The following is a 24,902-nucleotide window of genomic DNA, read 5'->3' as shown; positions in this document are numbered from 1 at the left end:
ATGCATGAAAGCTGCCTGCTGCTGCAAGCTCTACGCTGCCCTGACCAGGCTTTCTCTGTGCACAGGGACAGTGCAGGGTTATGTCCCTCGCTGCTGCCCCCACCTGCAGAGGAAGTGTGGCCAGGGCAGCACAGAGCTCACAGCAGTAGGCAGCTTTCATGCGTTTCCTCCCTGTGCGCTGCCACACCAGGTTGCACATGCACTCTGGAGCGCCTGGGGGAGTCCAGCAGGGTGGGGAGCACAAGCCCGCAGCGCACACACCCGCTCCCCCCACCCCCCCCACAGATCTGGGAGATGCAGGCCCTCCCTGCCCCTGGGAGTGCACGCTGCCACTGGGAGCCAGCCCTGCCTGAGCCAACAGCAGGCAGGCAGGGGTGGAGGGGAGGCCACTCATTCTCCTGCTCTAACAATCCCTGCCTTCCATTGGGGGCAGTTGGCTGAGAACCTAGGTCCCTGATCCCATAGCCCTGGCAGCTGGGGGCCCCCTCCATTAGGGCTGGGGGGCAGGAGCTGTGGGTAGGGGCAAAGGGCACAACCAAGGCTGGAGGGCTGTGGTGGGGAGGGACACCAGCAGGGCTGTGGGGGGCGTTTAATTTTAACCACAGATTTTGGGATTTTTATCAGAGAATTTGCGATTTTTTATCAAGAGAATTTGTGATTTTTATCACAGAAAACCAGGATCTCTGGTGATCAGGCAGGGGGGGCACCACATGTATGTGTACATGCACATGTGCACATAGTAGCCAGGCAGTGTGGAGAGCAGCTTGCACAGCTCCCCATAGATAAGTCTATGGGGCAAGGGGGGCATAGACAATGCATTGGACGTATGGGGGGAAGCACGTGCCCTCCCAGATTTGTGTGTGCACAGCAGGCACAGGGCTGCAGCCTGGCTAGACTGGCATGGGCAGGAGCCATCTCCGTGGCCCAGCTGATAGGACCCAGCATGGGAGGGCAGAGCAGGCAGAGAGACATTACCATTCCCAGGACCCCTGCACAAGCTGTGCCACCAACAGCATGAGGAGTAATGGATGTGAGGGATGAACGCACTGCCCTCACTTCCTACCACTACCAGCCGCTCATATGCCAGGCTGTGGCTCTACCCCACTGCCATGGCCTGGCTTCCACTTCCACTCAGGCCATGGTCCTACCCTGGAGGTACGGTAGGGTAGTGGGGAGCCTAAGAAGTGTGCAGAGGGCAGTTGGGCCATGGTGGGGTAGAGCTACAGACCAAAGCCTGAGCAGCTGGCCACAGGAGGAGGTGAGGGCAGTGCAGCCCCACCCCCCGCCATTATTCCTTGTGCTGCTGGTAGTGTATGGGGGCAGGAGGTTTGGAGAGAGTGGCACCATGGGTGTCTGGCGCCTCGAGTCAGACACCACTCAGTGACTGGAGGGGGGTCCCCTGGCGGTCGATCCCACTGGCCAGGGGGGTGCCTCAGTTGATCCTGCTGGCCAGGGGAGGGAGGGGAGTCCGATTCTGCTGGCAGGGGGGGTGCCAATCTCACTCACCGTAAAAGCAGCTGTGCCACTTCCAGAGCTCTGCAGCCACTTCCCAAAGTGCTGGCAGCCCTTGCTCCCCAGCCAGTGCTTGCAGGGGGAGCGCTGGTGCTCCTGCCTGCCCCTCCTGCTCACCAGCTACATGGGGAGTGCAGCCTGACAGGGAGTACATCAGTGCTCTCAGGGGGTGCATGTGCACCTCTGTGTACCCCTTACACCTTGCCCCTGGCTGACACAGACAGAGGACTTTTTTTCTATTTAAACTATTTACTGGGTTGGGACTGGCCTTCGATGTTTACAAATGGGTCCTGGTACAAAGAAAGGTTGAGGACCACTGAACTAGATGACCTCCGGAGGTTTCTTCTGTATGATTCTATGAGTTTAGGCCTGCCTGAAGCCCCCTCTCAGGTACAGCCATTTGTTATTAGTTTTGTTCATTTATTTTAAATTTAAATTAATTTCACTGAAAAACGCAAAAGTTTTTTGCTGAAATTATTTCAGCCAGCTGAATCTTGGAATAAAGCATTCCAGCTGGGAAACCACTCATTAAAAGCTAAATATAATTTGTCCTGGGATCGCTATCAGTAAGGATTGCTTCTCCTGTGAATCTCTCTAAGAATCATTTTCTTTGTGGTAGCTACTTTCAAAGTACCTCCAAAAAAGGAAACAATTCCCTACTGGATGTGAACATATTTTTAATAAAAACCTCAGCTGGACAGTCACATGAGATGAATACTGGTATCATACGCTCATATGTTTCCTTATAAAAATGCATAATAAAAATATATTCTTAGAAGCATATGCTGTTATTTCCATTATACAATTAGAAGAAAAAATATGATTCTGTGAACCTGGATATTTCAATTAGAGTTTATGTGCATAAATATGCATAACATATTTCAAAGCGGGGAAAAGAACAGATTAGGATTGGTAAGAGATCTCATCCTGCATACTGACTGCACATCAACATGAAACTTATTAATACACAATATAGCTATGTTAAGTATAGTATGACTAAGTATTCATACAAGGAGAGAACTTTGTGTTGTGCTTTGTATTTACTACACCTGTGTGTGTGCGTATGCGTACGCGCACACACACACTCCTTCAAATGGACCTGCTGCCATGAACCTTTCAACTGACACAGATAATGAGGCTAAAATGTAGTGTGTGGGAGGAGACAGGGAAATTCAAACCTGATCATACTGTAGATATAACATTCTGATATATTTCAGTTAAGAGTGTGTGTAGAATTAGATAGCCTAAGTGTAACAACCATAGAAAATAAGGCAAAACAGTGGGTTGAGTGTCCTGGGATTTTGGTCTCTAACATGATATTCTTTCAGGTAGAGGACACCATTGAAGCCAGACTTCTTCTCCCCTTCATCACAATTCATTTTCATCCATCTCTACTGGTTTCTCCACTGGGCTTATAGCTTGGGAATGAAACAAAGAAGGAGAAATACCACACTCAGGTATGGGCTGCAGTGAGGGCAGGTAATGCTCTTGCAGCAGTGAAACCTGGGACAACTCCAAGAAAGTCTCAAAAAAATCCACTGACTCCCCTTCCTGTACATGCATTAGAATCTGGTAGTCTCCAAAGCCAACCATGCACTTAAAGGGCAAGTCAATTTTGTTTAGGTAGCCTAGTTCCAGGTTGTTCACAGTCAGCTTGGTCCTTTTGCTCATGTTCTTGATCTCAAAACACAGTTCCGAGCTGCTGAGCTTTCTGAATAACTGCAAGGAAAACTGAATCCGGGAAACACGAGCATCCACTAAAATATAATGGCAGATGTTACTGTCTCGGCCAAACTTTGCCACCTCATCTGCTCTGAGCTGTTCTCTCCTATAGAAGTTTAAGTGGCGGAAGACCTGCTTTTCCAGTTGGGAAGGATGGTAAAACATCATGTGGAGACATGTTATTGTTTCTTCGGTTTCAGCTTCTTCAAAACTAGTCATGATGGCATTAATTCTCAGAACTATAAGAAGCAAACAGATCATGAAATTATGCAATACCAAAAAAAAAATCATTCTGGAATTTCATGAATGAGAGAACTTTATTATTACTACTACTACTTCTACTAAGATTTTGATCCCACCCTAACCAGAAAGGCTGAGCGTGGCTTATAATTATAGACAGACAACCCTCAAGATAAGAAATAACTCAGGCATACCTGTTTAAGGAGAACTATTGATAGTAAATGTAGTCTAGTTAAAGTGCAGATTTGGGCATTAAGATCCTAGGTTCATCACAATAATTTCGTTCCCAGCTTTGTCACGGACTTGTTACACGACAATCAGTAAGACAAAAACCTCTCTGAGCTGTGGTATCCCCATCTCTAAAACAAGGCTGATAAGCACAGGCTGTTTGTTGTAAAGGATACTTAACATTTAAAAGGTGAATATTTCAAAGTTTGCCAGGATCCTCTCTAATATTTGAGAGTGGGTTTTTTTCTAACCATGCACCGAATTAAGTCTGAGCACAGGAGCACAGCCGAGGCAAAATAATCCAGCACAATGATCTTGGAGGAACTACAGTGCATAAAATAAATAATAAATCCAAAAGACAGAACTTGCAAAGTAACTCAAAGAAGCTGGTATCCCAAACTCCATTGACTTCCAGTGCAATTTAAGGGCACTGAAAGACATGCAGCTCCCCACCGTTACTCATGGTGTTTTGCAGGATGCGCCATAAGTAAGTTACAGTGTCTACCCCCGACCTAACAAATGTTTGCTGTTGGATCTGGGGTATTAAGGGATCGAGTTCGAGTTTCCCCTAGCCTGACCCCCTCCTCCTCCCAGCTTCAGAATAGGAGAGGGAGAAGGGAGGGACAGGAGTTTGTCGGAGAGTTCCCCAGCCTGCACTGGAGGACGGGGTGGGCGGATTGGAGCCCCCTCCGGCATCTCGGTGCTTTGCTCCACTTTGAAGTGTCTTCATCTGAACCCTCATGTAATGTAATGAGGGTTCAGATTGTCGTGCAATTGGGCACTTCTAAAGCGCTCTGCAGCCGCGCTCTTTTGTAAGGCCCCAGCTGTTGTCAAGGGGGCAATTATGGGACAAATGTAACGTCTGTCCATACTGCTTTGAAAAATCCCTGCCTTAACAGGCAAGTTAAAAGTGTAATGCCTGGCCTTGACACTGATAAGAGATTAAGAAAACAACTTGTGAAATGCAGAACTCACCAAGAGACATAATCTTTATTACTAACCTCATGCCAATAGCAGATACATTATAGGTAGGGATCTCTGTAAATCACGCCAGAAGTGCCCTCTGCAGTGGCTTCTTTAATGCTTTTCATTTCACCACTTGCCCTCCTCCCACCCCCCGGCGTGATAGATGGAGGTTTTAAATATGCCATGGTTTTCAGTTCCTTGGCGATCAGCGGCAAATGACCTGGCCTGCAGGGATCCTCTGCCAATCGGGGCAGGGTGGGGGGAAGCAAATGGCAAAATAAAAAATATTAAAGGAGCCGCTGTGGGGAGGACACTTCCAGCGCAATTTACAGAGAACCCTAATTATATGGTATCATAATAATTGTATGGTGCTCACGGGGTAGCTGCTGTATGGAATCTATATGTTACAGGTATTAGAGCTGAGAAATGAATTTGAAAAGGATGTAAAAATGTCTCTGCTTTCCTCCTGCCTCAAAAGAAATTGCTACATAGGACTGTTGTATTAGGTAGTATCCAGCCTCTAGTTCTGGCTGGCACAAGCTACTTCAAAAGAAGGAACAAGAAACTGGATGTGGCAAGCATAGGAATCTGCCCTGAGAGGAAGTTTCTTTCGATCTTCTGTTCACTGTTGATCAGCTCACACATGGAAATATAGGAGATAATACACTTCACAGTTTCTGGCTTTCATTTGTTTGATTTAATCATTTTTTCTCAGTACATGAACAACTATTTTGGGTTGGAAGCTTCACATTTGCTGCCTTCACATTTTATTGAATGTTTTCAGCAAAACAAAAAAACTTTAAAAAAATGTAGTTCCTTTGAGATCTAAAGAAGTTTGTCACTGAAACAGCTAAATCCTAGTATGTGTCCTCTGCAGTATCCATTGCTTTACTACTAGAAACAGTTTAAAATTTAATCTGTTCTACATTACAGCTACATGAATCACCATGTGATATCTACTTGGAACTACTATTGCCTTTCCCAGCATAGATTTGATCACTTTGGTTAATGATTTATAATGCCACAGACAATGGGTTGCTGTTAATACACCACTCTTCACAGATGCCAGTATTAAAGATCACATCTCAGTCTTGAGACTGTTGTGATCACTATGTTTGTTAAGTGGCCATGTTCGCCAATCAGAAAAAAGTTACACAGAGTTATGTAACAGTTGCTAGGCAGACCATAGTTGTTTTTCTGCCATCAATGTAAGAGATAAGCGGTAGCTAGAACTTTCCTCAAGGCGGAGTCCAGCGTCAGTCAGTCAGTGCCATGGGCCTATCGAAAGGTGCCTCATGCAATCACACCACCGCACGTCACCTAAGCTATAAAAGGAGCCTCCACCTAATCGTCAGGGTACTTTCTGCGTCTAACAGACTCGGAACGATTTATGGCAAATTATTACGGACATGGCTCGGCCTTCGGAGTGGCCAACCGAAGGAGGACGCAGAGACCCGCCTGATCCCGGCGACCTGAAACCCCAGAAACTACTCACCAGCCAGGTTCATCGGTCTTGCACACCATTAGGGCGCGTGAGGCGTGGCGAGTTCTAGCCGCTGCGCGGCTACGTTAATAGTCACTAATAAAAGTTACCAAGCCTGTTCACTGTTCTCCCGCCTATTCGTGGTCTGTAGTAAGCCCGACCAGGGAAAGATCCTGCAACACGGCGTCACGAACAGGATGGTCGGCTGCAGATCACGATAGGGATGACCAGTCACGGTGTCAGGTTTGTCCTTGGGCATCTGGCCATCGGACGACCAGAAGCTCTGATGAACTGTGGGGTCATTTACAGTTTCACCAGGCCCCCAGCCACGTGGATAACGATGGCACCCAGCCGTTCTGTGTGTGGCATCAGTCCGACCCACGGCACCCCTGGGAAGTTTGCTTAACGGGCCGAGCACTAGGGTGTGTGCTGAGGGACTCGGATGTGTTATTCGCTGTTCCGTCAAACCAAGATGTCCCTGATGCTTTGTGTAGTAGTAGCCAAAGAGCTTCCCTCGGGTGACCAGCAAGATACTGACCCCTCTCAGGATTGGGACGCTTTCACGAAAAAGATAGTGGCTCTGACAGGCGAGAAGCGCTGTACAGAGGGGGTGAATCTTTCTCAGTTTGTCATCCCCGGCGGCACAAGTCACCGGAGGTTACGGGGAGTCTTCACCGCTGTTGGGGCAATAAACAATAAGCAAAAGGGGAAGAAAGCGGAGTGCTTGCATGCGTGTTTAGAGGGTTTTGCTGCCACGCTTGGGCGCCTTAACGATTATGAAATGGCACTGATCACCATCAGCCGCGCGGCGGGAAGAAATGACTCTTCTTCTGGCAGCAGCCATGAGCACAATGTCTTTGAGCCGTTACCCGCCACCTCAACGGCACCACCTACTACTCCGCCCCCACCACCTTATCCGGAAGGGAAGGCGCCGCCTTCAGTGGTGACGCCGCTGTACCCGCCCCTCCCTGACCCAGGGGGCAGGGCCCAAGCAACGCCTCCTATGGACACCACTCCGCCAACGCCCGGCTCCTTGCTGATCCCTCCACTCCAAGCCCAGCCTGTCGAGATACTAAAGACTCGGCAAGACGGAGATGGGAATCTCATTACTGAGCGGACCACCCGAGATTGCAACCGCGGCGAGATGAACGAGCTTATTAACAGGACAGCAAGACAAGAATATGAAACCCCAGCGCAGTGGCTCGGACGATTAGTATTGGAATGTGGCCATGAGACACTCAGCCAGCGAGAAGCCATCAGTCTTGGTACACATAGAAGTTTCAGTTTGGGACTCCTTCCCAGTTTGACTGTCCTGGAAACTGACAACACGCCGTGGCCTATCTCCCTCTCAGCCTTGTTTGCCAGTGCAGTACATGAAAAGCCACACCAAGTCCACGAGGGAGCTTAACCCATTCATGCCCCACATTTGCAGTCATTCATCAATGCCCTCACAGGAGCTGTTTATCTCTCCTTACCCAAGCGGCGGATCACAGCTTCACGCGCGCTTCTCACAAAACCAGCATGTTCGAGCGGCAGCACCGAGAGTTCCAATGAACTCGCCGATTCGGCAACAACGCCCACCCGTGGTGGGGGGGCCGTCCTTTCCTCGGCAACTCCTTAACACATTCACTGGAATCAGCGATGATGGCGGTCCAGAAATTCCGCGTCCTTCACAGACCAGTTGTTCATCACGATCCGTGACCACAGAGACATTGTAAGGATCCCCTTCAACTTGAGTTCCCTCCAGCGATTCTTCAAGCTACAATTGATATTTACACTGATAACCTGGAGATGGCGGAGCTCCAAACCAGCTCTCTTCATAATCAACCCCTCTCATCACTGTACCGCTTCCAGCAACGGCGTGGAAAACCAGAACCACTGTGCGTGATAGAAGTCACCCCAGTCGCGACTGCTGCACATCGCAAAGAGCAACACCAAATACTGAACTCTACGCAAGGAATCCCACGTCATTACCCTGAGCGTACACCTGAGGACTGTGCCCGTTTCAGGTTCCTGCTAAATCAAGCAGGCATAAAAAAGGAGGTCCTCAGGAATTTAGATGATGACACCCAGAAGCAACTGGCAACTCAATTGGGATTTCAGTTCCCACAAAAACCAAAAAACGAGTAGGGGCGGATGCCGGCCATGAAAAGGAAGACGTCCACCAATGAACTGAGTTGAGAACCCTATTGTCTTCAGATCAAACTTTTTGTGAAGCTTCTTGCTTACCCATTAGTACTCGACAACTAGATCCCCACCCCATGCTACCATTCCCGTCATCCATCCCACCATGGGAGAACGAACTCCAGTGTGCTTTTTGCTGGACGCTGGAGCGGAAATCACCGTAATCGACTCCACCGTCCCGAACCAACCCACAAACCACATCATTTATGTAGCTGGCATCAACACCACCACCACAGCTCCGTTGGTTAAGGTACGTGTCGGCGACCCACCCATAGGCATCGAGGCTGTCTTAGGCAACCAACGACTCCTAGGAGTGCACGAGATATGTGTCTTAAACCTGAAAAGCAAGGTTTGCAGCGTTCTCCCAGTTCTCACCTCAGTGACGGGACTACCACCCCCATACATACCTCGACTCAAGAACCCTACAGTTGCCCCATGGAAATACGTTCCCATACAGACCAAGCCTCAGCTTATTCCATCGCTAATCACCCCCTTAGACCACCTCACCACCGAAGGGAAAATAGAACCAATATTTCATAGTCGCTTCGTGTCCCCTGGCTGGGGAATACTGAAACCGAAGAATCCCACCGAAGCCCGCTTGGTAGTAGATTATCACCAAGCCAACAGGCGTTCAGACCTCATTCAGCTAGTACCAGTGAAGACACTCCCAGATATCCAAGCCGACATTCTCGCAACTATGGCTCGCGGAAGTTGGTCAGCATGTACCATTGATTTGTCCAACATGTTCTTTAGTCTCCCTCTTAACGACAAAGGTGGAATCTTATGTATGGGAGTACAAGGTCGAATTTACCGTTGGAATGTTTGCCCTCAAGGTATTCCAACTCACCCGCCTTAGCCACGCAAGCCTTGAACAGCTCGTTGCGATGCTTTAAGCACCCTGACGATGAAGGCAGTACCCAGGTATTCAACTATGTTGATGACATCTTAGTGTTGGGAAGTAACCCCAGGGACATCAAGCTCACTGCCAATCAACTAGTTGACCATTTATGCCTGGAAGGGTGGGAGGTCAACATTGCAAAGTCAAACCTCGAACCATCTGTCACGTGCACGTTTCTTGGAACAGAATACACACAAGGAGGCCGTGTAACGCCACCCGCTTCTGTTCCAACTCCACCGTGGAATATCAGCTCAGATATGTCCCCTACACCAAAACAAGCTCAGCAGTTTTCGGGGCATATCAACTGGTTCCAGCATCATATCGCACCCAAGCACTTACCTGCCTTGAGCACACTCCAGAGTTACTTGCGTAAGAAAGTCGCCAAGCACCAGTAGTGGACGCAATGCAACAACCATCGCATCCAAGCCCTGATTGATTCTGCTACTACTACCTCACTAGTACCTTTTGGACCTACAACACCGCTTCAACTTACTGTTGGGTGGACACCCATTCACTTGTGGATCACACCCCACACTGCCGACGGGAAGCCGGCAATTTTCCTCAACTGAGCCCTCCATAAAAAACAATATTGCTACGGTCACCTAGGCAAGCTATTGTTAGCTCTTCGCCTCGCACAGGAACACAACCTACACCATGGGAGTGGAACACTAGCCGCTCCCGGTGTCACGTTGCTCCCCATCATCGATCCCGAGCGGACTCCAAGCGACTTCCACGGAACAGCGGCAACATGGTATACCTTAGCCCCAAGTGGTCAGTATGCTTGGGTAAATTGGATGTACCACAACAGTGCATCAGTTACCCCGAACCCTGAGCAGCGTCCAGTGTTACACGGTACTTCCCTTCCCAGCAACGTTGCTAGCGACAGAACCTCCCGATTTGGAGGGGGGCATGCTTGGAAGTGCACCCTCTGCGGTAAGAGCTCCATAACGTGGATTAACCCCCCCGGCCAAGTATTGGCTAATGCGCCAACACCTACGAACGCCCAGGAGATGGAGCTAAGAGGAGCCAAAGCGGCATTGTCACACATCAACAACATTCACGACCTGAATTTTACCCCAGTCATTTTGGTACTCGACTCACAATGGATTTGTAGCACGCTTATGGGCACAGCCGAACCCGAACAATACTCGGATGAATGGGACGATATCTTCACCATCATCGAATGCATGCAATACCCGCCAATGGTTCATCATACCCAGTCTCATCAAAACGATACAGACCCACTCCACACAGCGGTTGATGCAGACCTGTCTCTAGCCCCAATGCTAACAGAGGAGTTCACTAGCATTCACACCAGTGAGCGCCAGATCGCTAGCACAGCAGACGCAGGAACATCCAGAAAACCCATGGGTGATAAATATCTCAAGTGGTTACACGACACGTGGGGACACCCAGGAAAACGAACCGCCGTAATTCGATACTGCAGTACCAGAGGATGGAAACACTCCGCTTGAAATGGCCTACCAGGCCCCCGAGACTGGGAACGCGTCACCAAAGCTTGTCAGCAATGCACCCGGATTAAACCCCAAAACCACAAGTTTCTCAAAGGAGCTTACAACTCCAACCAGTTCCAATCTGGAGCCTTCTGGCAGGCTGATTTTGCAGGACCTCTGCCAGGAGCCAGTCAATGTCATCGACCTTGGATCCCGTATGATTGGTGTTATTCCAATGACCAAGACGGATGGGCCCCGTTGTGTCCAGGCCTTCTTACAGCAGTTCTCATGGTGGCAGATACCCGCAGAAGTTCAGACTGACAGAGCACCCCCATTTAACAGTCGCTGCATTCAACAGTTCTTTACCACCCACAACATCTGTCATCATCTGCATTTGCCGTATCATCCGCAGTCGAACGGCGTTGTAGACCGAGCGATAGGCGAGCTAACACGTAAACTCCTCTTAACCCTCCAACGCACCGACTTCAAGGGCTGGGACCACATATTATCTGAAGTTCTAATCAACTTAAATGCTGACAAAGCCCCTTGGGCCGCGCATACCCTCCAAACTCGGAAAGGATGGCAGCCAAACTTTAAACCCGGAGATCTCATATGGGTTGCCGTTCCCACTTCAACACCCACCAAATATCCACCCGTGTTCCCAGGCGAGATTATCGAAGCTACAGCCCTAGCCCATACTTACAAGCTTTGCCTGGTTGATTCATCCGATGACCGCGAGCACTTAGTTCATCTCAATTGGTTAAAACCGCGTAGTGATTTATTGAACTAACATCTAATTATTTTACAGATCAAGTGACCTTCCGAGATGTTCGATCGACAAGACAAAAGAGCTGACACCGAACCTCTGCTTCCCCAGACCACCATGCCATTGCCACAAGACCGGCGGGTGTCACCCCTGTCATTTGCAGGATTATGGGAGAGGCTTGTGGGAAGGTCGAAAGAACCAATAGCAGCTGTACGCCCATCCCGCCGACAGCAAAAGCTTTGGCTAATTTTTCTGATTTACCTTTCACTATCAGCAGGTATCATTTTGATGTGCATCTTACACCGCGGCATCACCGGACACATGAAGCAGACTCTCATTACATCCCCATCGTCCATCGCAGACAACCTGTTTCTCCGTACCTCGCTAGAGTGGATGCTGCTTACTGGGCACACATCAGGTTCAGTTTGTGGGCATACACCTACCTCCACTGCAGACAGTCCCTTTCGCATAGCTGTCACCCCTGTTAATTACTTGGATTTATTTCTAAGTTTTGTACGTGCATCCCCCCGGTAACAAAACCATTCGCTACTTAGCCTGCGACACGAGTTGTTCCATTCAATTCCTCACTTATGCGTGGGAATGGAATGGCACATCCCCAATCAATTGAACTGTACAAGGTATCCCACAGGATTGTTTCAGTTTCACCCATGGGCCACCTTGGGGGGGCACCACACTCCATTGTGCCCGACCCCGACAATGTTACTCTCCCCATTCTCCCACTCCCTCAAACCGTCTTACGAACGGTGAAAATTGAATTTTCCACTCCAGGCACCCCGTGCTATTGGCCAGGATGTCATACTACTCCGTGCACTTTTAGAACCTCCATGGCGAGGAGGTCTTTTGAGGATGCTGAAGTATTTTGCCTATTCCCCGTAAAAGCATTTATAACGATGGGCAGTCACTTTGGTCCACCTGCTCATCGCGCTGCATTCAAGTTCATTACTGGACACTTTAGCCCACATCTAAAACCATTATTGTCCCTCTTTGACACTAGACACCCCCCACCAATAGCACTGATCCCACCTCCCCACGATACTATGTTCTATTGTCAACAAGACGAAAACTCAACCCAAGCCGTTCTGTACAGTCACTTTCCCTATCATTTCAATGTGTGTTGTATTTGGTCCAAGTTACGCTATGCCCCTATGAGTTTTCCAATGTTACCCATTGGACCGCCCCGCTTACGTTTCCCAACCATGTCCGGAGCACCCGTAATGTGATCCCCAATGAAGAAATTACAGGTGTCATGGGGGAGTCGAAATTCTGGTCTAATATGACTGAAACTGAGCGCAGGAAGTTTACCACTGGGTGGACCCTGTATGGCATGTTTGTTACTGGAGCCTCCGCCTCGGCATTGGCCATCCAGCAGCTGCAAACTCTGGAATTGCTAGCCAGACTGGCCAATAGTACGGCGGACACTTTGGAAGTATTCAACCGGCAGTTGCAGGATACTTCTAAGGTTGCCTTCCAAAACCGCCTTGTGTTGGATTTCATGTTGGCCAAAGAAGGTGGGTTCTGCGCAGTGCTTAACCTCACTGTGCCAGACGAGACCTGTTGTCTGGTTATCTATAACACCTCGGAGCCCCTTTCTAGAGCCATCAATCAAATCCAAAAGGTATCTGAGGATACGCGTACAATTGTCCAGACCCCCTTTAATTGGCTAGCTGAAACATTCCAATCCGCATTTAACCTCCGGCTTTCACCATGGTTGGCGAATCTACTAACTCCCCTATTTACAGTTCTACTTGTTGTATTGATAGCATTCTGTTGTGTTGGTTTGATCATTCATTGCATTCGTCGTCAAATTACCTCAGCTATGCAGGTCACCTACTATGAGTGCCTTCCTCAAACGAATAACAGCTGCCGTGAGATCCAAAGTGTACTGTAATATTGACCTGGCAGCCTAATCGCACTTTGGTTTAGTTGATTGAATTTATTCACTTAACTCATTACAGTTGGTATTACGCCGCACCATTCATTTGTTTGTGTAACTGTTTTATTTTTTTTCTTCTGTATAACTGCCGCGCAGCACTCTCACATTTATGTAACCTTGAAGTCTTAACTAGTATGCTAAATGAGCGCTTTGTATTTTTCTCTGTTGGCATTAAGCTACACATGCGCATTTTGTAGATTTTATTTCTTATCTAGAAGTGTTATTTTTGCAGAAATGAAACTTATGTAAAAAGTCTGCCTAGCAATTACTATGTAAAAGAAACTGTATCCCTGTATGCTCAGCTTATATTGTAGTTAGCGTCACAGAGGCAGTCCAACCAACATCTATAAAGAGGCAAAGAAACAGAAAACAGCAGAGACGATGGCTGGAAAACTCTATAGGCCCGATCACCCTATAGACCAGTTCTCAGGCTCTCCGTCTGGGCATACCCCAGCGAAGACAAAGGCCTCGAAAATCCGACAACTGACAACGATTCACCGTGTTACAGTTTTGTACTGTATATCCCATTCATGAGCTGTTGACCGGTTCTGGGACTTAAAGAGCCGGCAGCCGCACCTAGCTTTGGACTAGCTCCACTGTTGGAACGCAAGGGCTGGCTCTGGAACCCCGTGAACCAACAGACCCCCTTTGTATCCAGCATACTGTAACTGAAGAAACATCGGAGACTCCACTCCTCGACTGCCTCCCATCATAGCTTAGACAGCATATCTACGCTCGCTATACTTGTATTTACTGCAGCTTCGTTCCAACCAGCCTCCCCTCTTATTCGTAAGAGGGTGAGGCCAGGTGAGTGAATAAAATCTTTTTGTTTTACTCTATATCTACTCTGTAATAACTTCTACTACTAACAACCCATATCAATGAGCCGTTGACCAGTTCTGGGACTTAAAGAGCCAGCAGCCGCACCTAGCTTTGGACTAGCTTCACTGTTGGAACGCAAGGGCTGGCTCTGGAACCTCGTGAACCAACGGACATCCTATAGAATAAGAAAACTAACAACTTACTCTAAGTCGTCTACTTGTGCCAACTTGGCGAACCTTGAGGGCGGCTATAAAGCTTTCTCCAATCCCGGCCCACAAGCCGTGCGCTCGCACAGCTCCGCAAAGCCCGCAGCTCCCCTAAGCGGTGCCGGAACCGCTAGCCCAGCATTCCGCCACAGTTTGTAACCTCCCTAGCAGAGATCAAACATGTTAAGTCTGTTTTGGTATCTGTTGTAAGTTTTTTGGCTCACATGGCCGGGGGGCATGTTGTGATCACTATGTTTGTTAAGTGGCCATGTTCGCCAATCAGAAAAAAGTTACACAGAGTTGTGTAACAGTTGCTAGGCAGACCATAGTTGTTTTTCTGCCATCAATGTAAGAGATAAGTGGTAGCTAGAACTTCCTCAAGGCGGAGTCCAGCGTCAGTCAGTCAGTGCCATGGGCCTATCGAAAAGTGCCTCATGCAATCACAGCACCGCACGTCACCTAAGCTATAAAAGGAGCCTCCACCTAATCGTCAGGGTCCTTTCTGCGTCTAACGGACTCGGAACGATTTATGGCAAATTATTACGGACACAGCTCGGCCTTCAGAGTGGCCAACCGAAGGAGGACGCAGAGACCCACCTGATCCCGGCGACCTGAAATCCCAGAAACTACTCACCAGCCAGGTTCATCGGTCTCGCGCACCATTAGGGCGCGTGAGGCGTGGAGAGTTCTAGCCGCTGCGCGGCTACGTTAATAGTCACTAATAAAAGTTAGCAAGCCTGTTCACTGTTCTCCCGCCTATTCGTGGTCTGTAGTAAGCCCGACCAGGGAAAGATCCTGCAACAGAGACCTCTGGAATTCTTCTTCCTCAACTGATAACCCACACAGAGTGCATTATTCTGTGTTCCTGCAGAACAGCATCTCTGGTGTGGAAGACACCCTCTGTATCCCTGGGTACATCTGGTCAAGGCAGTCACATTAGTGCGTATGTGCATCACAGCATGTCCTGCCAGAGGTGCTCCCAAGCATGCCCATACTCGCACGTTCTGAACAGGGAACTATAGCAGTGAAGGTGTTTTGGAAACTTCCCTTGTGGTCACTCCTGAAACATCAGTTTCTGGAAGTGTTTGCTAGAGACAGCCCCAGAGTGGCTTCAGTGGCTCATTTCTGAGTTTGGAGGTTGTACACACGATGGGCCCAGGGGCATTCGTGCTGGAACCCACTGCCATTACAGCATACAGTGCTTAAGCACAACCTCTATAATGGTGACATGTTAATACCAAGTAGATTAAAAAACAAGATTAACTGGTTTTTGCTCACCTCACCCTAGTTGCTCTACTGTGCATTCATCTCTGTGCTCCTCTGCTGCTTTGTATTTTTTTGTGAAAGCAATGCAGTACATGAACTCGGTGCAGGCCTACTAGGAAACCAACTCATTTCATTTAAGCAACAGACCAGCTTGCAGAAGAATATCACTTTATGTCACTGCTGATCTGGACTGGATCTGATGTTGCAAGTTACAAGTGATGGTCTCTGCATCCCATCATCCTTGTCCTCAATCCATTTTAGAAGCACATTAGTACCAGCTAACAGCATGGGGTAGCACATTGGGAGGAATTTGCAAGGTAAGTGAGGCTGTGATATACCAGGGCAGATTTTTGTGCTGTTTATAATGTGGCTTATTAATTTTCACAAAATATCATAATTCATACTTATGGCTTGGCAGAATTTGATTTGTATTTTTTAAAACATTTCGATGGTTAAAATTGATGTTTTAAAAAATTCAAAATTCTCTGGTAAAAAACCCCCCAAATTCTCTAATTAAAAACCCTCAAATCCATGTTTCACCATGATTAAAATGAAATGTCACTATATGCGTGTGTGTGTGTGCATGCGTGAGTATCATTGAACATAATGTTTTACTGAGATATTTATAATTTTAAAGCAATTTGAATCATTATAATAAATACATTCTAAATACCTATATATTTTGGTGTTTGATTTTGGTTTTTTTATCATGGAAAATCAGAGCTCCCCCTGCCCCCGTTGCTCACCAGAATGTGGATCCAGTTGTGGCTGTCTCCTCTGCTGCTTCGTGGTGTTGTGCAGCCCTGACATGCTGCTTAGCCCTGCCCCTGCCTATGTTGCTGCCCCTCACTCCAAAGCCACAGCGCCCCCAGCCCAGCATGGGGCCCGGGGCAGCATTCCTCCTTGTGCTGCGCAGTCACAATGTGCTTGGGAGATCCAACCTGTCGGCCCACCATGCCTGCTACAAGGAGGAGCCATCGGTGAATGCAGACTGGGCAGGCTGCAAAGCTCCAGCCTCCCACCCTGCTCTCAAACAGAGAGGAGCAAGGCAATGGGGACTGAGCTGGGCATCCGTGGCAGCCTGGCACAGGGTTTGCCGTGCTCTGAGGTGGAGGACTGTGACATCCAGGCCCCGGAAGTCCCCATGTCCTTCTGGGAAGTCTTTGACTGGGACTGGGACTGGGCCTGCCTCTGGCTGGACAAGCCCCTTCCCCTCCATTCTGACCTCCCCTAGGGAACCAGGGGGACTCTAGGGGACCAGGGGGCTCCAAGCACCTTCCCCTCCAGGCCCGGCTTTGGTGGCTGCTTATACCCAGAACAACCCTGCCCATCTCTCACATGCACATAATTCCCACTGCAAGGTGCCCCGGGGCCCACAGCATAGCAGAATGCATGCAGCAGCAGGTACCACCAGGGAGCAGGGGGTGGGCTGAACCCGGGTCCAGACCTGGATGCTTGGCTCTGGCAGTGGCCAGCACCAGCTCCATGTGTCCATCCCACCCTGGGCACATGCTGACCCCCAGTGCTCTGAGCATTGCACACCGCCCCAACTGGGCAGCATCCCTAGCTGCAGCCCCCAACCCTGCCCTGAGGACACCCGGCCCAGCAAGCACAGGCGCAGTGCATGCTCCCTGCAACCATCCCTGCATGGGCTTGGTGTGAGCTGCCACTGCCACCTGTGGAGCACAAGGTTGCAGTCCAGCTGGACCCAATGCCCTGGAGCAGCAGGGCAGCCATAGTTTCACAACACATTGCACACTAAAAGAAAAATAATATAAAACAACACTATTAATGTTGCAAAGTCAACCCTTCCAAACACAAGAAATGCCAGAGTAATGAGTATATGCATGATGACTTGACCTGTTATTTCATATTCATATGGTATTTATTTTCTATAGGATCATTGCCTCATTCAGTGCACAGTATGAATGGTACTCAGTAAGCAGATATTCCTTATTTTGTTTTATTGTCAGTGTTCAGTATACAGTCCTAGGTCTTCTTTACTGTACACCCTGTTCTGAAGATACAATTATTTGTTTTCTCTTGTACTTATACTGTGACTATCCAAATGGTTCACAGGTATTAATTTATCTGCATAGACTCTCCATAAGGAAGGGAGAATTTGTATCCCAATTTTACTTGTTGGGCGCTAAAGCATGGAAATTAAGGTAATAAATATCACTTGAATGCCCAATTTGAGAGGGCAAGTTCCTGATTTTTCCAAGTACTCAGCATTACATTGTATGGTATTATATATACAACTCCTACGCCCACTGTCTTCTGCTACAGTTCTCAGTGCTGCACATTTCTACAAAGTCAGGATTACAACGCCTGAAAGACCACGAAATGAGGAAAGCACAATTTGTGATATTTCTGGTTTAACTTCCTGGTATCACAAGGGAGCTTTGAAAGAGAGGCAGAGATAAAATCCCGTTCTCCCAGGCAGTGTTCAGTTTTCTTTAACGTGAATCTCTGATTTCTATTCATGCAGTCTAGTGCTTCCATCATTTCCTGTCTCCCAACCTGTAACAAATGAGGCAGGGATGCTACAGACAAAAGCCTCCATTCCCATACAACTCTGATTCATCTCCAGAGCACAGTCCATTCTGTACACTGAGTGAGACAGGAGTCCCACAGAAAAAAATCCATGTGATCATACAATTAAAGACTGTGTCAAAATGTATAAGAGGATGAAGTAAAGCTGGACTCTGTTCTGGCATTTTCCCAATTTTTGACTGACTTTTGCAACCCCAATAATTTCTTTGGATATTGTTTTTGTGCAAATATATAATTTTACAAGGAAATATAAAAATATTAAACCCTGCCCTGACTGGGGCCAATTACTTCTATGAATACAGACTTTTTTTCTGAGCTTTGCATGCATTAGGACAATGGAGGCTTTCTCACTCATGGGAGATGCATGCCAAAATGTCTCCATTTACAATGCTCTCAAATTTTTCAGCAAAAGGTCCCAGAGCCTTGGGCTAGGAACAGAAGTTACACATACACTGGTTTAAGTGATCAGAAACTGGTTTATACCTGTAACAGAACAGAAGTTCAGTGCACATAAACCAGTTTCAAAATGGCTAAAACTGTTTTAAGATAAACCTGGTTGAATGTAGTATATCAGACTTAACTGATTTAGGTCAAACCAGTTTATGAAACTTCTGTCCCAGACCTCTTCCTTGTTCAAGTTAAATCAAAGTCCTCCTGCAGCTCAGCATCCTTTGCAACCCTGGACTGGGCTGTGCTGTCTGCTCCAGAAAGCAGGGCCAGTCCTGCCCCTCTGCTCCCTAGCTGGCTCACTGCCCCCTCCCCTCTGGCAAACCCTGGCTGGCATCTGGGGCCAAGGAGTGGGGGGTTAAACACTCCTTCCCCAACTCAAATTTACTGCTGGCTGCAGCTGTAGACTACAAATTCCAGAGATACCTGAAAGCAGGAAGAGGAAGTGATAAACAACCCTGCAGAGTCCTACTGTTGTGATTTTTTACTATAAATCCCAGAGATCTCAGGGGCAGCAGGAAGAGGACGTGAACATACAGTCCATGCTAGCTGTTCTAGACAGTTATGCTGTGGCACGCCTTGGCTTCTGGCCTGAGCCAATGCAGGCATGTGGCTGCATTTCCTGAATCAAAGGTAAATGTCTGTTAAGTTGTTTTTCAGATTAATCTCTGCATCTTAAACTAACCTGCAAAGACTGAATCAATTCACCCTTGAGCTTTTTGTCTGTCTGTACTTAGCCCTGATGATTGGCATTACAAAGGAGAGGACTACTGTGGATTTTTTGCTGGCAAGTTAAGATGACAATACAGTCATCCTAGAACTTATTTTTCCTTATATTCTAATTTAATGTTTGCTGACAAAAAACCTGAAACATCAGAGGGTCCACTAAGCCAGATTACACATGAGAAGACATTCATTGTTGTAAGAAGAAGTAGTTAACAACAGAACTTAGATCATCAGGTCTACCTGTGTCCCAGGATGTCATGTCCCAGTCAAAGCTATTATCAAGTTGTTTGTACATTTCTACATTATAAAGAAGTTCTCAACTACTAAAGACACCACCACAATGCGTATGCCTAAATAACATAAGCAGGGGATTTAAATACAGAGCTAAATTCTATCCTCCAAGGGTGCATCTGCACATGCTATTAAAGTGCTATAGGCTTACTGTGCAGTAAGTCTATGTGTACCCTATTGGGAGCAAATCTGCTCCCAATGGGAGCAGCCCAGTACAGGGCTGTTGTACCCTGCTCTGCTGCCCAGCAGCAGCCAGGCTCCCCCTGGATGCTAGCCCAGGGGCTTGCAGGGGACACAGAGCCAGTCCTGATGCTCATGGGACCAGGAGCGCTCTGTCAGCTGCAGCAGCAGCACCTGTCTCCTGGCCCTATGCACATCAGGAGGGATCCTGATGTGCATGGGGCCAGGAGACAGATGCTTCTGCAGCCAACAGAGCAATCCTACCCCATGCACATCTGGACAAACCATGTAGTTAATCTAGTACCTGACTAATTCTCTCCACAGTAAAACATCACTGTCTGCACATATGGTGTTATTAGGATGGACCATGGGATAATACTGCCAGAATTATTTACTCTGCCACAAGGCACATGTGGGTGCTGATGGGCCTGGCTGGGGCACAAAAGTTGCTGGGTAGCCCCGCACTGAAGCACTCTTGTGCCCCAGCCAGCCTTGTGCAGCATGTTGATCTGGGTTTGAGCAGCCACTCTGGTTCAACATGCAGCAGACCCAGGGACACTGTAAACAGTATACCTAGGAGCAATAAACTATGGTTTGAATTGCATCAGATGTTATTCAGTAACACTAATTTCACTTGTAGACACACCCAGTTTATACTATATGTAAGCTGGTACAAAAGTACTGTTTTAAAAATGAGTTTATGGAGTCCTTTTACTAAAAATTGCAGCAGTTTTAAAAAGTGTGAAATGCATCAATTCTAGATGAACTAAATCTATATGCAAATTATTACAGGTATGTTTATTTCAAAATCAGTGGTTTGAAATATGCATTTCCATGTGCTCAGGGAAAGCAGGGGCCGACAGCAAGGATGGAGGAAAGGGACTACGGGGGAAGAAATTTAGTGAGGGCAAAGGGGGTACCTGACAACCCTCCAGCACCCTCAACATTTATTTTCCCTGCTGTAAAAGTGGGAGGGGGACAAATTTAAGGCAACCCTCCAATAATTAGATTCTGTACCTGGAAAATTATAACAAATGTATACATTTTCCTTATATAGAATCTAACTATTGCGGGGGGGGAGGGGAGGTCATCTTATATTAAGGGTTATCTTGTATTCAAGTAAACATATCTTCCCAGGTTTATTTTTTTTTAAGTTTTCCTTTTCTTGAGAGTACATATACTGCCAGCTGACAAGCCAGCTGGTGAGTCTAAGAAATATGTCAGCAACCTATGGCCTGTGGGCCAGGTGCAGCCCATGGAGAGTTTTTTACCCAACCCTCCAAGGTGGCAGTGGGAAAAATCAGTGGCAGTGAATCAGCCGCAGTAACAGCAGGAGACATGAGCAGCGGCCAGGTGGGCAGCAGTGGTCTGCCTTAGGAATGAGCTGTAGTAATTTGGCTGAAGAGTTGGTGAAAGGTTGTCAACTTCCAGCCTAGGATATACATCAAGGGACCAGATTCTTAAGGGCTCAATCCTGTTCCAAAATTTCAATTGCCTTCAATTGCAGGGTCAAAGTCCTAAAACTGCCTGGGGATGTCCTGATGAATACCCACCAATCTATGGGATGGAGGGAGTCAGGGGACATATATCCTCAGAAAAGTAGAAACAAAATCACTTTAAATGGAAGAGGAAGGCAAGTCTTAGTGAATGCAGAGTCCTACTCAAACCTCAGTCTCTGAACAAGAAAAGACCTATCCCATTCAACGACAGTAAAAATGATATATTCACTTCCTCACCACCTGGGGTTTACATCCGGTGTGAGAAAGTTTCTTTTTCTCCTTTCAGCTGGGAAAGTCCAGAGAAGCAGTTAACTTTCAAGTACATCTGCAAAAGCCAAGGAAGTGATCACCCCCTTCAGTGCTGCTTCCAGTATATCAAAAGGTAACAAGAACATTTGCATTGCTTCTCACATTTGTAGCTCATCTGATCTCTCTTGCACAGAAATCTCACGCTGCACTTTGCCAGCACTCAGAACTGGTGCACTAAGGCTGTGTTTCCTTCTCTAAAGCAGGCAAGACAGACCAATAGGAAGCTCCTTGCCTTGCTACCAATAGCACAATGCCACTCAATTTACTGAAGTCAGCGCAAAACTCCCACTGATTTCACCGGCACAGCCCCCCTTTGCAATCTAGCCAATCCTTTTTGAGGGCAATCCAGAGTGGTCCCTCTATCCCTGCCTCCTCTCCCTGTTTTTCTGTCATAGTTGCAGTCCCTAGATCTGTCTGCCCCTCTTTCCTATCTGTCATATCATCCTCCTAAGTTGCAACCGCCAAAGAAATAGTGGCAACAAAACTCCTCCAGATCTGTGCTCTCACCTGCTCAGTGTCACCTTAGAAGGCAGCAAAGTGGATCTCTAGGAGGTGTCTGGGGAGCAGGAGGCTGGGCAGACTGTGGGTTTCTGACACTGTTAGCCTTCTGATTTCCGGGCTGGGAGTAAAGAAAAGTTCTGGCAGAGAGCTGCAACACAAGACAATATGATTCCTCTGTCCTTCCTCTTCCCTCCCACCAGCTGCCCGGGGGGGGGGGCGGGGAGGGGACTGGAGAAGCAGCTGCAACCCAGGACATGCAGTTTATTACAGAACAAAGTTCTGCAAAGTTTCATGCACGACTTTTACCAAAGGCAAGCAGCGGGCTTGATTCATTCAGCTGTGGGGGACCCTGTTACTCAGAACGTAAAATAACGACATGGTCACTGTCAACTTAAAATCACAGTTTGAACCTAGTTATGTGTTACACCTAGGGACTGCTAAACTTCGAAAGAATTAGCATGAAAAAGAATGCCTTTTCTTTTTTCCACTGTGTTTACTTCATGCCTTTGATAGCACTCTGTATATAACTGTGCATACTGTTTTGCTACTGACTCAGGCAGTCGGTCAGGTTCCCTCACTAGCGGTGTGAGCCTTTCACCTGAGAAATGAGGAGAGAAACAGTTTAATAACAATGAAAGTGTGATTGAAACCATTACAAACACTGTTGCCAGACAGGTAAAGTGTCTGAAACTACATCTAGTTCATTTAATTCATAGTTATCTCTGTTTGATCAGCATATTAGTCATACATTTCTTAAGTCCAGGAAGGATGCATTTAATGACAGGAGAACAGGGATAGGCAACCCCTGGCATGCGTGCCAATTAGGGTTGCCAACCCCCCCGGATTGGCAACTGGAGTCTACTGGAATCAGCAATGATCTCCCAGTGACTATTGAAAGCAATCCAGGAGACGGATATTGTGAACGGGCTGAACAGTACAATTAACAGCATTACATCATGTTGGGGGGAAAAAAATCTCCCAGAATAGCTTCAGTCACCATTGACACCCCTAGTGCCAATTAGTGGCACGTGGAGGCATGAGAGGAAATTGTTTTAAAATGATTTTTTTTTAAGTTGCTGCTCCAGGCTCTTGGGAGCAGCCACAGGTTGCAGTGCCACAGCAGGCAGCAGGGGCAGCGCCAGGAGAACACAGGCAGGGAGGCTGGCTGCTTTCTGCTGACCCTGCCCCCTGTCCCCGGGCTGTGCCCTCCAGCCTGGCCCGGCCCCTGGAGGGGAGCTGCAGGTGGGTGAAGCTGGGGCCTGGGCAGGCGCTATGGAGGGCCGCTGTGCTGGAGGCTTCCGCTGGCTCGGCCCCAAATGCTGCCTATGGTGGCTGTTCCCAGGGACCAGCCTGCCCCTGGCGCTTCCCCCAACATGTGCTTCTCCCCACACTGCCCTAAGCCATGGCCCTGGTGCTTGGCACCCCAGTGCTGTCCCCCCCACCCAGTGGGAGGGGGCATCCATCTGCCCGAACCCCGGCTGGGCCCTCCCTCCCAGCCCTAGGCCTGGATTCCCCCGCACTCCAGGACTGCTGGGGGGGCCTGAGCAACCTGGCCGTGGTGGGTGCTGCTTGGGTGCCACTGCCTCCCTCCACAGGCACTGCCCTAGACCAGCGACCCCAAGCTGCAGCTGATAGCGATGGGAGACATGGATGGCAAGGGACACACCCTCTTTCTCTTTTTCCTTTTTTTCTCTCTTCTCTTTCTTTCTCACTCACCTCTTTTTCTCTCTTTCTCTTTTTTCTTATCCTCCCTTTTTCTTCTCCTTTTTTCTCTTTCTCTTCTTTTTCTCTCCCCTTTTTTCTTTCTCCTCTTTTTTCTTTCTCTTTCTCTTCTTTTTCTTTCTTTACTTCTTTCTCTCTTTCCTTTTTCTCTCTCCCCTCCCCTTTTTCTCTCTTTTGTTCTCTTTCTTTTTTCTTTCTCTTTCCCTCTCTCTCTCTCTCTCCTTTTTCTCTTCTTCATTCTGGCCTGAGGCACAGAGCACATGGTAACTCCAGCCCCAGTCCATCCAGGTAGCAGTTGTGGGAGTGGAGCCAGAGCCGCAACTGTTTGAGTTGCAGCACAGGGCGGGAAGGATAGCAGAGGCTGCAAAAGACAATTGGCAGAGGGTACATGTAAAGTGGTTGGGCGGCAAGCACTGGGGTTACAGACACAGGGGAGAAGGCAGCAGGGATACAGGCACAGGGGGCAAGCAACAGCAGCAGGTATCATGGGTGCAGGCACTGCTGGGGGGGCAGGCAGCAGCAGCGACAAGTGGCAGGAGCAATGTGCAAGGGATGAGGGTCAAGTCACTTGCTTTATCTGCTGCTTGGCCTGCCCCGCTAACTTCCAACCTCCTGCTACTGTTTTTCCTGCTGTAGCAGTGGCAGGGGGAACACATTTAAGACACCTCTCCAATCGTTAGACTCTATGAAAGGGAAATTATAACAAATTTATAAATTTTCCAAGTACAGAATCTAATTATTAGGAAGTCATCTTAAACACAGGTGTCTTCGATTCAGGAAAAATATGGTATATGAGCAAGGGTTTGTGGGATCAGGCTTCGTAAAGGAAGCTCATTTCAGATGGAAGCTTTCAAAAAAATTAAAACATTCAAAAGGTTATAAACACGTTACAGATTACAAAAATCATCTGAGAATGTTTTAAAAGCAGGAGGCCTTGAAAATTATTGGAATATATCAAGTTAGGTTATTT

General features: G+C 47.9%; 2 protein-coding genes across 2 annotated transcripts in view; one reads left to right on the top strand and one right to left on the bottom strand.

The window, feature by feature from the left end:
• Positions 1-2,196: 2,196 nt before the first annotated feature.
• On the bottom strand, positions 2,197-22,379 carry TIFA (TRAF interacting protein with forkhead associated domain). Its single transcript, XM_090036681.1, has 2 exons — positions 22,217-22,379; positions 2,197-3,473 (listed from the first exon to the last, which is right to left on the bottom strand). Exon 2 carries the CDS (start codon positions 3,451-3,453, stop codon positions 2,881-2,883), a length of 573 nt encoding a protein of 190 aa, XP_089892807.1. The 5' UTR covers positions 3,454-3,473; positions 22,217-22,379; the 3' UTR covers positions 2,197-2,880.
• The window catches only part of ALPK1 (alpha kinase 1), a 99,508-nt gene continuing 96,294 nt past the window's right edge, over positions 21,689-24,902 (top strand). The window contains exon 1 of the mRNA XM_090036680.1: positions 21,689-21,782. The gene's annotated coding sequence lies outside the window, so the exon portion shown is untranslated. The remainder of the gene's footprint in view (positions 21,783-24,902) is intronic.

This window comes from Crocodylus siamensis, chromosome 2 (genome assembly GCF_052110815.1).
Source record: "Crocodylus siamensis isolate JL-2025a chromosome 2, ASM5211081v1, whole genome shotgun sequence".
In the NCBI taxonomy this organism is placed as follows: Eukaryota; Metazoa; Chordata; order Crocodylia; family Crocodylidae; genus Crocodylus; species Crocodylus siamensis.
This window is presented reverse-complemented; position numbering and strand designations above follow the sequence as displayed.